This window comes from Apodemus sylvaticus, chromosome 1 (genome assembly GCF_947179515.1).
Source record: "Apodemus sylvaticus chromosome 1, mApoSyl1.1, whole genome shotgun sequence".
NCBI classification, from domain to species: domain Eukaryota; kingdom Metazoa; phylum Chordata; class Mammalia; order Rodentia; family Muridae; genus Apodemus; species Apodemus sylvaticus.
In genome coordinates, this window is record NC_067472.1 from 60,151,716 (window position 1) to 60,165,191 (window position 13,476).

At 55.0% G+C, this 13,476-nt stretch overlaps 1 protein-coding gene across 1 annotated transcript; it reads right to left on the reverse strand.

The window, feature by feature from the left end:
* Positions 1 to 6,111: 6,111 nt before the first annotated feature.
* Positions 6,112 to 10,771, reverse strand: Fgf3 (fibroblast growth factor 3). Its single transcript, XM_052194386.1, has 3 exons — positions 10,552 to 10,771; positions 8,752 to 8,855; positions 6,112 to 6,525 (listed from the first exon to the last, which is right to left on the reverse strand). Exons 1-3 carry the CDS (start codon positions 10,769 to 10,771, stop codon positions 6,112 to 6,114), a joined length of 738 nt encoding a protein of 245 aa, XP_052050346.1.
* Between the last annotated feature and the right edge of the window lie 2,705 nt (positions 10,772 to 13,476).

Below are 13,476 nucleotides of genomic sequence, written 5' to 3' on the forward strand. Positions count from 1 at the left end.
TCAGATCCAGCCTTCTGCCTGAGCCCATCCCAATGCCTCAGTGTACCCATCTGTAAGTGGAGATCATTGTAGCCAAGCTTGAGGGTCACCAGGAGAACTCCGAGGATGACGAATGCAAAGCCCCAGTTCACAGGAAAACTCTTGGAGTGCCCACTGAGTTCGTGAGCATTAGGGTAGGCTTTAATAGGGATTCCTAACCAGGTGTGGGGGCTCACTCCTTTAATCCCAGCACTTGAGAGGCAGAGGCAGGGGGACCTCTATGAGTTTGAGACTAGCCAGATCTACATAGAAAATTCCAGGCCAGCCAGAAAACAAACAAGGACCCTGTCTTAAAAAACAAACAAGGACCAGAGAGATGGTTTATTGGCTAAGACTGCTTATAAAAATAAATAGATAATTAATAAAATAAAATTTACGTAGGGTTCCTAGCTAGAAATGCTGACAAGCATTGCCAGGCCGTCCAGGGCACTGGTATTATATCCAGGGCCATTTAGGGAGCACAACCTGGCTAGGGGACTGCATTTTAGAGCCATGCTGGTTGATTGGTTAGAGATAGACCTTACTATGCAGTCCAAGTTGACCTCAAACTTGTCACTCTCCTGTCTCAGCCTCCTGAGTCTTGGGATGATAGGCCTGTGCCACCAGGCTTCACTAGATATGCTTGTCAGTGCCCGAGACAGGAAACTGAGCACCTTATGAGTCACTGCGAGCCAGCAGGGGTCTAGAGCCCACCGTGGGCCTGACCGTAGCCCTGCCTTCCTCACTTCTGAGCAAGCAGTTTCTCTTCTTTGGGCCTCAGTTCCCCTTCTGTCCCATCAGGAAAACTGAAGCTGTTAGCCACCAGAGCATGGCATGGGAAATGTTTGCAGTCCCACTGTTTGTCCAAGCTCAGCCACCACCTTGAGGTGCAGTGAGAGTGGACCCTCCCCTCCCCTGCTGTATCCCTGACCTGCTTCTCCTGGCTACAGCACCTGCCCTGCCAGGCCCTACTCCTGTGCCCTTGCCATCTAGTGTAATAGTGAGCCTGTTGGGGTGGCCAACCATGACTCTCCCAGGTAGCTTTCACCTGCAGAGACCCCCCCCAGCCCCCCGCCCCCAGATAGCTCCACACCTGAGCTCATCCCTGAGGCCACTGCCACCTGCTGGTGGGTAGTAGTACTGTATGTGGTGGTCCTGACTCACAGAACTGTCATATAAAGACCTGGGAGCCCCCACAATTACATCAGACCTATCCAGATGCAACTCCAGAAACGCGCAACTTGGCCAGGCATGAAGGCTTACCTCTATCATCCTGATACTCTGGAGTTGGAGGCAGGAGGATGGCCAAGAGTTTCAGACTAGCCTGGGCTTGAGTCCCAGCATCAGGTCCCCATCAAAACAACCTGCACAGTCCCCTTATCTACGTTATGACCTTAATGAATTTATATTGAGTACACTGCCCTGTCACTGATATCCTTTCTAGAACAATTTCTTCACCTGGAAAGGGCCCCACCCACTTACAGTCTCCTGGCTCCCCGTTGTGGCACTGCCGGGACTCTTGGTGGCATCTATATGGACCTGTGTCTTATCTCCTGGCACAGTTTTGGGGTGACCTCGGAGACCATGCAGCTCAAGTTTGTTTGTTTTTCTTTCCTATTTTGTTTTTGAAACAGGATCTTTCTACAGAGCCCCAGCTATCCTGAGCCTCACTATGTAGACCGGGCTAGCCTTGAACTCACAAAGATCCTCCTGACTCTGGCCTTGGGATTAAGAGTACACACCACCACACTCAGCTCAGCTACGGGGTTTCAAGAACCACAGGCTCTTGCCGCTAGGCTCCACCCCCTTGTGTCCCTCCTGGCACCATGCAGGTGGCAGGACAGGCTTTAGAGCCCCTAGATCTCACCCAGTAGATCCTTCACTGGCTGTGTGGCCTCAGGAAAACCACATACTATCTCTGAGTAGGTTTTCTCATCGGTAAAAGGCCCCAGTAACAGCAGGCAGCAGTCTAGTCTGCTCCACCTTCACCCCACTGTTTATGAGCAAGTGCCTCGGTCACGTCCCATCTCCAGGCATGGAGGCACAGACCTGAAGTTCAAGGACTCAGTAATTAAACAGCCCAGGGCGCTCAGAAGTGAATGTTGAGAAGGGGGCAGTCTGGAGACAAACAGGGAAGAGTGTGCCTTTGGCACATGCAAAGGAGTTTGGGAAAAAACATGGCTGGAGTGGTGAAGGTGAGCAAGGGTCGGGGGTCATAGGGTGAAAGGGCAGGGGCCAGAGGAGTGCTGGTGCCCATCTTGAAGAGATTGAAATATTCTGCGCTCTCTCTCTCCTTTCTTTCCTCCCTTTTTCTTTCTCCCTGTGTGTGTGGTATATGCATTTACATGTGTGTGTCTTGCCGGTGTGTGTGCTCATGGAAGTCAGTGGTATCCAGTATCTTCATTTATCCACCTTACATTTTTTTAAAAATTAAGATGGAGTCCTGGAAGGTCTGGAATTCTCTATGTAGGCCAGGCTAGCCTTGAGCTCACAGCTCACAGAGACCCTACTGCCTCTGCCTTCTGAGTACTGAGATTCATTTTAATTTTTGAGACAGGTTTTCTTGGAACCTAGAGTTCACTGATTCAGCCAGGCTGTGCAGCCAGTCCTGGAGATCCTCCTATCTGTCTCAGTGCAGAACTGTGGTTGCAGAAGGACAGCACGGTACTATCCTTGTAAATGGGTATTGGAGATTCAAACTCAGGTCCTTAACCTTGTACAACAAACACTTTACTCTGAGCTATCTCCCTAGCTCCTCCCCTCTCTTCCTTCTGGGGGGGTCTCAGACTCACGGATGTAGGTGAGGATGGCCTTGAACTTCGGATCCTCTTGCCTCCACCTCCTGAGTGCCAGGCTCTTGGCTGTGTGCCACCACAGCCAGCTCATGTGAAACCCAGCCCTTCTGCATGATAGGCAAACATCCTGCTCACTGAGCTGCATCTCAGTCTGCTCAGCAGTGTCACCCGGCGACTTCTGGAAGGGACGCTGCAGCCAACCACAGCCCCACATCACAGCACTTCTGGTGGACAGTTTCACGACATCCCTGCATCTATCTGCGGAACTTTCTCCTCTCCCAAGATGGAAGCTCTCTGACGCCACCAAACATTCCCCACCTCTCCTGACTTGGCAGCTTTGTCCCCCTTTGTCTCTGTAGATCTGACATCCTGCACATGTGACCTGGGACCTGCTTATGTCACTCAGCACCAAACTCACTTCCAGAATTTTCCTCCCTTTCCAGGCAGAGTAATATTCACCACGTGTCTGGCTCTGGTCCCATCCCCTAGGGTCCCCACAGTGAGTCCAGGTGTGCCCATCCACTTGGCCTGGAGGCCTGCTCTCATTGCATTGTGGGATACTCCATTAAGGTTGCTGTGGTTATTCTGGGTCTAGCTCTGTGTTCTCAGAACTGCCATCCTAGTCCTCACGACAGCTGCACGTATGTGTTCATCCCTGACCCTTCTGGGAAAATCTCCATGCGGGCTTTACTCACTGAGCCTGGGCTGTTCGTACATCCCCCTCCCCCACACACTCAGGTTCCCACTCCCCACTCTTCTTCTGAGGATCCTTCCCTGACTTACTGCAGTCCCCTTTGTGTGGAAGGAAAGCACTGCTTCCTCACATGCCCATGCTGAGGCCTCTGACCTCCCAGGAGCTTGGGTGACTTTGAGCCTGGGAGCTGATCTGTCCCCTCTCTGTATTATGAACTCTTCTTCCTTTTAGGGTCCACCCACGGCCTGGTACTATGGTTCTGGGGAAGCGGAAACAAATGTCGCAGCTGCATTGAAGTGTGCTTCAATGGCTTGTGTGGCATGTTCTAGACCTCAGATCCCATCTCTAGCACTGTAACACACACACACACACACACACACACACCACAAACATCAAACTCCAAAACAACAAGAAACAAACAAAATATCATCAGCTAGATGGTGCCTTAAACAGCAGAAATGTATTGTCACAGGCGGAAGGCCAGAAGTCCCAGGTCCACCTGGTGGACAAGTTTTCCAGGCTCACATGGGGCACCTCCTGAGCTTCTGGGGCTCTGGCAGCCTCCAGCCACATAGCTGTGGAAGCTTCATCCTGACTTAGCCCCTGGGGTCTACATGCAATCTCACTGTTCTAAGTGTCTTTGTGTGCCTCCCCCATGGGTCTCGTGTGTATGTGTGTGTGTATGTGCGCGCGCGCGCGCACACACACACACACACACACACACGCGCACGCGCACGCGCACACACACATGCTTGTGTGTGTGCCTGTGCGTCCTGGCCTATAGCCAAATCTCTTCATAAGGGCACGAATGGCTTGGAGTGCTAACTTCCCTGAGCCTGCATGGCCTCCTATAAACCACTTACATCTAGCACAACCCCTTTCAGAAAAGGCTGTGTTGTGTCAACCAGGGTCAAATGGTCAATATGAACTGAGCAGGACACGAATGTTCCTGCCTCCTTCCTAACCCAGCCACTGGCCTCTGACCAAGGGCAAAGGACAGAACCCCTAGAAAACGGTCTGTTTCCAAAGTGTCCCAGACTCCTATTGGGTCAGTTTTAAATATTAGCCAACAAACACTTCCCAGTCCCCCACTCCTCCCCAGGAGCTGCTGAGGTGCCTGGCTCCTTCTGGGGAACATAAGCCCTGTCCTGAGGCTGAGGGCAGCTCTAAGTCAAGGTTCTCATCACAAAGGTGCAGAGGAAGCTGGGCCTGTCTTGGGGTTAGCTGTCAGGAGAGCCTGGAACCCTGGAAGTGGGTAGCAAGAACAAGGTGAGAAAGGGACCCCTGATTAAAGTACTTCACCTGATAAAAACAGTTCCCAGAGAAACACCCAGCTTCCAGGATGGCATGTTTCATTTCCGTGGTCAACCTGACTGGGTTTGGAATCACCTGGGAGACACACCTTCGTGCTCGTCTGTGAGGGTGTTTTCAGAACGGTTTAACTGAGGGAAGACCCCCCCCAGAATGGGTGACACCACGGGGGGGGGGGCACCATCCCATGGACTGGGATCCCAGACTGAGTAAAAAGGAGAGAGTGAGCTGAGAACCAGTGTTCATTTCCCTCTGCCCTGGATACAATGTGACCAGCTGCCTCAGGCCGGGTTGACATGGCTTCCCCACCAGGAGCCTAAAAGGAGAAAGAGCTAGGCACCATACTCATCTCTCTCTGCTGAGACCCAGCTGTCCCCTCTCTGCTTCCTGGCTTGTGGAGATGTAAGCAGGCTCTGCCACCACAGCCTCGGTCCACCTCCATCGTCACACCTTCTCTGCACCCTGAGGGACTGTGTCTCTTCAGACTGTGAGACAAAGTAACTCCCTTCTCCCTTAAAATGCTTCTTGTCAGGTGTTTGCTCAAGCCAATGGGAAATTCACCTGGGGATCCTACACTAGAACTAACCTCTTTTCTTCTCTGGATCCACATAGTCTATATACTTCACACACACACACACACACACACACACACACACACACACACACATACACACACAGAAGCCTGGAAATCAAAAGTCCAGGGACAGTTTATATACATGCTTCACACATCCTCTCAGGAATACACCAACACCCTTCTACACACACACAGAGACACAAGAACCCACAAACACATGCATGCATGTAGCACCTCAGCCCTTTCTCAGGACACAGCCTGTTTGACCCCTTGCAGTAAAGCCCACAGACCACTGTCTTCCTCTCCCTCGACAGAATATCTCAGTTGAAGCCTCAGAGCATGCTAAGCCTGTATCCCAGCTGTTAAATAGCAAGACAGAAAGACACCTTTAATGTTTGAATCACAGCCCCCCTCCACTGTCCACTGCCTCAGGTTGCCAGGACTGTGTCATTGGCTGGGTTCCATCCAGGATTAGGATGGCCCCTGTAAAAAGAATTCCCTCTCATGTAACTCCAAATACATCTTGAACTTCAAGTCTTCCAGAGTCTCTGACTCAAGCCCCTCAGCAGCTAGCGCTTGCTCTTTGGAAGCCGCGAAAGGCATGCATGTCCTTGGACCCCCAAGCAGCCAGCCCAGAGACAAGGGTGGGGAGGCCATTGTGCCAGGTGGACCCTGGGTGCCTGCTGGGGTTGGTCTCAGAGCGTTTTCCACATGGCCACTCAGGCCACAGCCAGTCCACTTGTATGCAGCTGGGTGCTTGGAGTGGCCCTGGTAGACAAAGGCTCCATCTTGCCATGATCACCTGGGCTCTGCTTCTTCTGCCTCCGCTGCCTGGGCTGGCTGCCCTCTCCTGGGGCTCGCGGCTGACCACTCTGCAGCAGCCGCACCATCTCATGGTCCTTGTGGCCCAGCACTCGGGGCAGGAAGAGAGAGGACTTCTGTGTGCGGCGGGTCTTGAAGCCCCTGCGTGGCCGACCCTTGCCATTCACGGACACGTACCAAGGTCTCTGGGCACCAGGCTGCCGTCGAGCGCCTGGCCCGCTGGGCCCTGTGCGGTACAGGCGGGAAGCATACGTGTTGTAGCCTAGTTCATGGATCCGTTCCACAAACTCACACTCTGCGTTGTAGTGCTCCTGTGGGACAGAAGCCAGGATCAACAGCCTTGGAGATCATGATGTCAATGGGGCCATGCCTCCCCAATGCCTCCCTCTCTCCTGAGGATGTCTGGACCAGCTGTCCACACCTGCCACTGTCTAGGCAGCCTGGCTATCCTACTTTTCTAAGACTGTGCCCTGCTCCAAGCAACTTCCCTCCACTATCCCTTCTTGCTGTAGCCTTGAGCTCAGCTCAGTGCTTGGTATGTGGTAGAGAGACCATGCTGGAAGCAGCTAGCTGGTTGGTGTGTCAGAAGGTGAGTGATGGATGTGTTGGTGAGCGGCTGCACAGGCAGATGGATGTGATGCGTGGGTGATACATGGATTGGTGGGTGGGTAGCTAGGTATGTTGCTGGGTGAATGAGTGGCTGTGTAGGTGGATGGACAAGTGAATGTATAGGTGGTTAGAGAGTTGGGTGTAGGATGGTACACAGGTGGATAGATGAGAGGTTTACGTGTGGATCGCTGGGTGGATGGTTGGGATGGATGAATGAGTATATAGATGGAGGTATGGGTAGATGATTGAATGTGTAGGTGGATGAACAACTGAACATGGAGGTGGTTAGAGAGTTGGGTGTAGGGATGGTACCTGGGTGGATAGATGGATGGATACTGGCTTGATGAGTGGATTGCTGGGTGGTTGGTTGAAGGTGTGGGTGGATGACTGTGTAGGTAGGTGGATAGATGGCTGGCTGAATGGATGGATGGATGGATGGATGGATGGATGGATGGATGGCTGAATGGATGGATGGATGGATGATAGACAATGAAAGGCCAGGCTGGAGGGCAGAGAGGTTGCCAGCCAGTCACCCAAGCCTAAGGTTGTTGCAGCTCCAAGCAGGAAGGGATGAGGCCTGTATGACAAGGTGCTACTTCTGGGGCTAGGAGGGGAGGAGAAAGGAGGGGAGGGGAGGATGGGGGAGGGGAGAGGAGGTCCATGTTGAAGACACCAAGTCAAGGAGCACACGCCTGAGGACTTGGAGGTGGACTGGCTGTGAGGCTGAGAGAAGGGAGCCCCTCGTGGCTCCTGGTGGACTCTAAGCTGGAGCTCTGTGGAGGCAGGGATGGAGGCTGTGCTGACTGCTCAGCCTGCTCTCACAGTGGAGGGAGCTGTGGGCAGCTGGGCTCTGAGACTTCCAGGAGGTGGGGATTGACTGTGGAGTGTCACTGGCCTATGGATACAGCATATAGGTGGCCACACTATGCACCCAGGACACCCAGGGAAGAGCCCTTAGACACCAGCGGGCAGCTGCAAGAAACTGGGGCCTGTCTGCAGGACCATCTCAGATGGATTATCTGGAAAGTTCTACTCCAACCAGCTGGACCCCTGACCTCATCACCCCCTGCTCCCCGGAAGGCAGGAAAGCACAGGCATGCTTTCCCATCGTGTTCTTCCCTGTGGGCAGGAAGATAGGATCGGCCATTAGGACACCAGAAACCTCACCCTAAAGCAGAGTTTCTGGGGGACAGTCAGGTTCATTGAACAGTCAGCTGAGTTCACTCACTAGAGCAGGACAGGACACGGTCTAAGAGGCCGGGCAGTCACCAGCTCAGCTCTGCAGCAGCTGAGACCCACCCCTCAGTCAGAGTGTGATTCCATCACACCTCAGGAGTGTGGAGACACCTGAGCTCCTCCTGCTGCTCTTCCAGAAGCGTGGAGGCCAATTCAGCTAGGTTGGCTGGGGAACCCCAGGAACCAGCCTGTCTCCCCCCCTGCTCTGGAATGACAACACTTTGACCTTCTTCATACATGGATGCTGGAGAGCCTGAGGTTCTCATGCTGTGTAGCCAGTACTAGACTGACAGCCATTTCCCCAGCCCTTTAGGCCCCTGCTAAGCCAGACTGCCTTTGCCTTCCCACCCCGAGAACAGGCCTGTACCAACCTTCCTCCTTCCACAGATTTGGGGCAGGTTTTGCCCTGACCTGCTCCCCCTCAACTGCTGGTGGTTACTCACTCCTTGGAGGTCTGGGACCCTGCTGTTATGCTCATTTCCTGTCTCTACCACTGTGACATTCAGAGAAAGAGACTGACTTCAGACAGGTGGGAAGAGCATTTTCCTGAGCAGGAGGGATCTGGCCGAGCTTGAGTCTGGCATGACCTGGGGGCCAAGCATTCGATTGCTCATGTCCTCTCTGTCCCCCAATCAGATGCTCAAGCCAGATGGCCATTCCGTCAGCACCTGCCCACTAGTGATGGAACTCACCGAAGCATACAGCCGTCCTCTCTTGTTCATGGCCAGGTACCGCCCAGAGAAGAGCCCTTTGATGGCCACCACGCCCACTTCCACAGCAGTAATCTCCAGGATGCCTGGAAAGAGTCAGGAAGGGTCCATCAACTTCTCTACCTAAGGAGAACCTCAGCCTGAGTGAGCTCCCCCGCCCCCCACCTCCCAGGCAGGCGGTGAAGAAAGGGTCATCCAGCCACTGTGTCCGAGGCATTAATCCTAACCTCAGGAGAAGGCAGGATGGAAATGTTCTGCCCCTGCCATGTGCCTTTGGGTGCAACCTGGACAGATGGAGCCAGTCTGTATTTTGTGCAATCTTGTGCATGGTTCTGTCTAGCAAGCAGAAACCCAGAACGAGTAACTTGCCCAAGGCCACACATAATGGTTTAGGGATCCAAACCCCTGAGAAGATGGAGATCCAGAGGGGAGGTGGCCAAGACTCTTAGGAAAGCCAGGGCTTGTAGCCCAGACATAGTGCCACCCCTACTGGTAGCAAGGGATCCAAAGATGCGTGCTGAAAGGTAGCCTGCCACAGAAGGGCCTGCGTGCCTGCCGAGGAAAAGTGACAGGGCTCACCCGGGCCCAAGAGGAGGTACAAAAGTTAGCGATCTTTCAGCGCAGATGGCAGAGTTGCCAAGACTGACCACCAGAGTTTGACCCAGGGGTCCACATGATGGAAGTAGAGAACGGACTGACTCCAGCTAGTGATTCAATGACCTCCACACACCCTGTGCACACAAAACAAATAAAATACAAAACCAACCAAACTTCTACCAGCACCTTGCCCTGAACAGTATAGTGCTTTTTGGGAGGGGAGTGGAGATCAAAGATCCCCGGGATAGTGGGTCGAGGATTCACTCCTTTTCCAGGGAGCGCCCGCTGGGACCCAGCATGGTCCAGATTATCGGGACCAGTTGAGATTCTACGCTAGCCTCGGTTTGGCGGGGTGCAGGGTGAGGCCTCTACAGCTGGCACCAGATGAGCACCCTCCTGAATGCCCCTAGGGGTGGCAGCGAAGGTGCCCCTCCTCTGCATCTGGGGATCGGGCAACTGGGGAGTGGTGTGCATGAAGAGTCCCGCGCTCCAAGCCCGACAGGGGCTGGTCCCCAGGACGCCCCCGCGGGGTTGCGGCTTTGCAGGAGGAAGCTGCGGTTCCCTCTGCCGCCCGCGCCCCCCGCTCGGCTTCCTGCGCCCCGGGCGCGGTGAGCTCTGCGCGGCTTCCCTCCCACGCGGCGCGCAATGCTCCTGGTGGAGCTCCGCTCGCGTGTACCGAACTCAAGAAGCCAAACCCTGCCATACTCGGGAACTGGCCCTGGGTATGATCGAGCTGCGGGCTGTGGGTGCCAGCTGCATCCAGAACACGCGGAGACGCCTGTCCGTCCTGTCGCGCTCTCTTGCAGGGCGCAGGACGAGGGACAAGCCAGACGCTGCGTTGCGGAAAACGAGCTCTGCCTAGTGGAGTGTCCTCTGCGCATCGGCTGAGAGCAAGGAGGACGAAAGGGACTGGCTATGCGCCCCGGGGTCGTCAAAACAATAAAGAGGGCGATAAATCCTTGTCCAAAGGCTTTTCACTGAGAAATACAAATGTGTCAGAACCGGAGTCGCAGCTCCTGGGGGAGCGGGACGGGCGGGGCAGCTCGCTGAGATCGGTAGCTGGGACTGCGGCGGCGTTTTCTGACCGACCTCAGCTCTGCTCCTACCAGGGACGTGGCGACAGGGGACCGAGCCCTCCGGTCCCTTCCGCCACCCTCCCCTCCCTGTCCCGACCTGAACACTCACTATAGGCGCTGTTCTCTAGGCTGCCGTTCACGCGGCCGCTCGGGTGCAGCTGGAGGTGGTACTTGGTAGCGCAGTAGAGCTTGCGGCGCCGGGGCGCCCCGCCGAGGTGCTCGTAAACGCCGCCGCGGCCGCCCGCATCGCGTCGCAGTCGCGTCTCGGGCCCCGTAGCTGGCCAGCCGGGTTCCAGCAAGCTGAGCAGCAGAAGCCAGATCAGGCCCATCCCGGCATCGCGCCCGCCCGCAGCGGCGGCTGCGCCAGCGCGGGGCTCACGAAGGCGCGGCGCTGGGAGCACACGCCCGCGCGCTAGGCCGGCTCGACTGTGGCTAGGAGGGCAAGGGAGGGAGAGGGGGACCGGGAAGAGGTGGGGGACAGGGGAGGGAGGAAGAGGAGGGGAGACAGGGAGAGATAGGTGGAAATGGAGAAAGGGACGGGTGGAAAGGAAGAGGGAGGGAAAGATAGATGGCGAGAAGACAAGAAAGAGGCGAGGGAGATAGAAAGAGAAGACTATGAATTTTCACACAGGAATTGGGCTCCTGTTTCTTTGCCGAAAACAGTTCTGAAGAAAGGGCGCTTGGCAACAAAAGGCGGCTGTGGTCCCTGGCGGGGGCTCGGGACTCACGCCGGGCGTCGCCTGCGCACAGCGCCCAGGCCAGCGCCGTCGGGCCGCCGCTCCTCCGCCTTGCGCCCTGCGCCCCCTCCCGCCTCTGAAAGGTCCCCGCCCCGCCCCCGCCCCCAGACCAATTATGCCTCGGAAAATTATAGAGCGAGGCCTAAAGGCAACCGCCCCCAGGCCCTGTCACCCCCTCCCGCCTTACATCAATCCTGGGTGCACAATGGGACTGCGGATGACTGATGTCTGCGCAAACAACTTGCGGGGAAGTCTAGCTGACGAACGCTCATGAAAGGAGGCGCCTAATAGAGAGCGATTGCGGAGGGCGGTGCGTGCGTGGGGAGCCCGTGTTGGGTCCGTGCAAGTCGCTTCTCACACCGCAGAGCTGTCCTCAGGCGTCCAGTCTTGTAGCCCAAGGGCCCTGGGACTCTATGTCTTGAAGCTACCTAACTGACCAGAAGGCACCAAGGGAAGTTTGTACACCTTGAGCGGGAGTGGTCTGTCTCAAGGGTGGTCCAGAGAGGGGGCTGAACAGATAGGAGCAGAGACAGTAGAGTCACAGAGTCTTAGAGCCCAGGAGATCTAGGCAGAGACAGAACTAGGGGTGGGAGAGGCAGGTGACAGATCCGGTAGAAGAGGAAGAAGGAAGGAGCAGTGGGGAGGGGGAGAAATGCGGAGATAAAGGGCACAACAGAACAGAAGAGAGAGAAGATACCGCGAAGGCTCCAGCATGCCCACCTGGCTGGCTGAGGAGAACTCTAGCTTCAGACAATAGCGTCCTGGACTCTGAGCTCTTGACTTTAGTTTCTTGTCTGCCAAGGGCCTCAAAGAAGAACTTCCTGAGGTATCAGAAAAGGTCCCACCCCACATCCTTGGCCTGTGCCTCCAAGGTCCCCTGGCCAGCAATCGCCCTCAGGCATGCCTGAGGACCCCGTGGCTTGGGTCACAGCATTGGTTCCTAAATTGATCCTGAGTTCTTGGAAGAAGTCTGGTGGGAAGCCCTTGTTGATGTGAGAGCCTGAGAAGTTTGGCTGGGGGTGTGTGTGCTTCACACTATAGAAGCTGTTAATAGCACACATTGGGGGCATTTTCCACCCTGAGACCTCATTTAGAGCAGTCCTCAGTGAGCATGCTGAATACAGATGCGTCCCCCAGCTGAGCCCCCCAGCAGTCTCCCAGGGCCTCTGCTCTGGCCAGGGTCTGCAGGATCTCTGCCTCAGACCTAGCTCCTGATAGCACTTAAGCAACGTGAAGACTAAGCCACTCAACTGCTAAATCCCTGAGCAGCCCCGTGTCTCCATGACCAGCCTAAGCTCCGAAGATGGCAGAGAAGAATCCAGAGGCCATCTCCTCCCTAAATGCCTCTAGTGTAGCATCTGGAGCCAGCTACTTCCCTGTGCCTGGCCAAGAGAAGTACAGAAGCCAGGTGTGCTAGAACAGGCCTGCATGTCAGCACTGGACATGTGCAACTAGAATCCTGCAGAGGTAGATCTGAATGAAGCCAGCCTCAGCCTTGAGACCCTGTCTTAAAATCCAACAAATCTAAAAGGGACTGGAAAGATGGTTAAGAGCACTGGCTGTTCTTGCAGAGGACATGGGTTCAGTTCTCAGCACCCACAGGGCGGCTCTCTCAAATGTCTGTAACGCCAGTTCTAGGAGATCTGACACCATCTTCTAGCCTAGGAGGACACCAGGCACATATCTGGTACAAATACCTACATGTAGGCAAAAATACTCATACGCATAAAAATAAATAAATTCTAAAACACACGCACTGTGGTGTGTTTGCCCCAGGGAAAGGCACTATTAGGAGCTGTGGCCTTGTTGGAAGAAGTGTGTCACTCTGGGGGGTGGGCAATGAGACCCTCCTTCTGACCTGTTACCCAAATTGCCCTTTCCACATCTGGAGCAGAACCCACCGCAAGGTTCTCAAGCATGTTGGGGAAGGGATACAGTCAGTATCTGGCAGCTCCCACTGTTCTTGGGCACATGTAGGCTCAAGTCCCACAGGGACAGGAGCACTCTTCCCTACTCAGAGCTCCTGGGACGTGTGGGATGAAGAGCCCACAGGATGTACCGCCAGATTTGGGGAGAGTCCTTTCTGCCTCATGTGGGTGTGGATAGGACCTAGAACCTGCCTGTACTGTGCACGAAGGCACACCATTGCCATCCATGGTCCTGGGATGGCTGAAAAAGCCCATCTGCACCCTCCCGTGGTCCTCCCTCATCTCCTCCCATGTTGTTCCACTGCACCTGTGAGGGTGTCTGGCTGGTCCCCACAACAAACAGGAAAGGCTCCACTGAACTGGGCCTGG

Bases quoted from the DNA above. Each gene is read 5' to 3' on its own strand.
- Fgf3 (XM_052194386.1), bottom strand. From the start codon at position 10,771: ATGGGCCTGATCTGGCTTCTGCTGCTCAGCTTGCTGGAACCCGGCTGG. The intron at 8,856-10,551 runs GTGAGTGTTCAG...GACTCTTTCCAG, and splicing joins CCTAGAGAACAGCGCCTATA to GCATCCTGGAGATTACTGCT. The intron at 6,526-8,751 runs GTGAGTTCCATC...TCTGTCCCACAG, and splicing joins GAGGACGGCTGTATGCTTCG to GAGCACTACAACGCAGAGTG.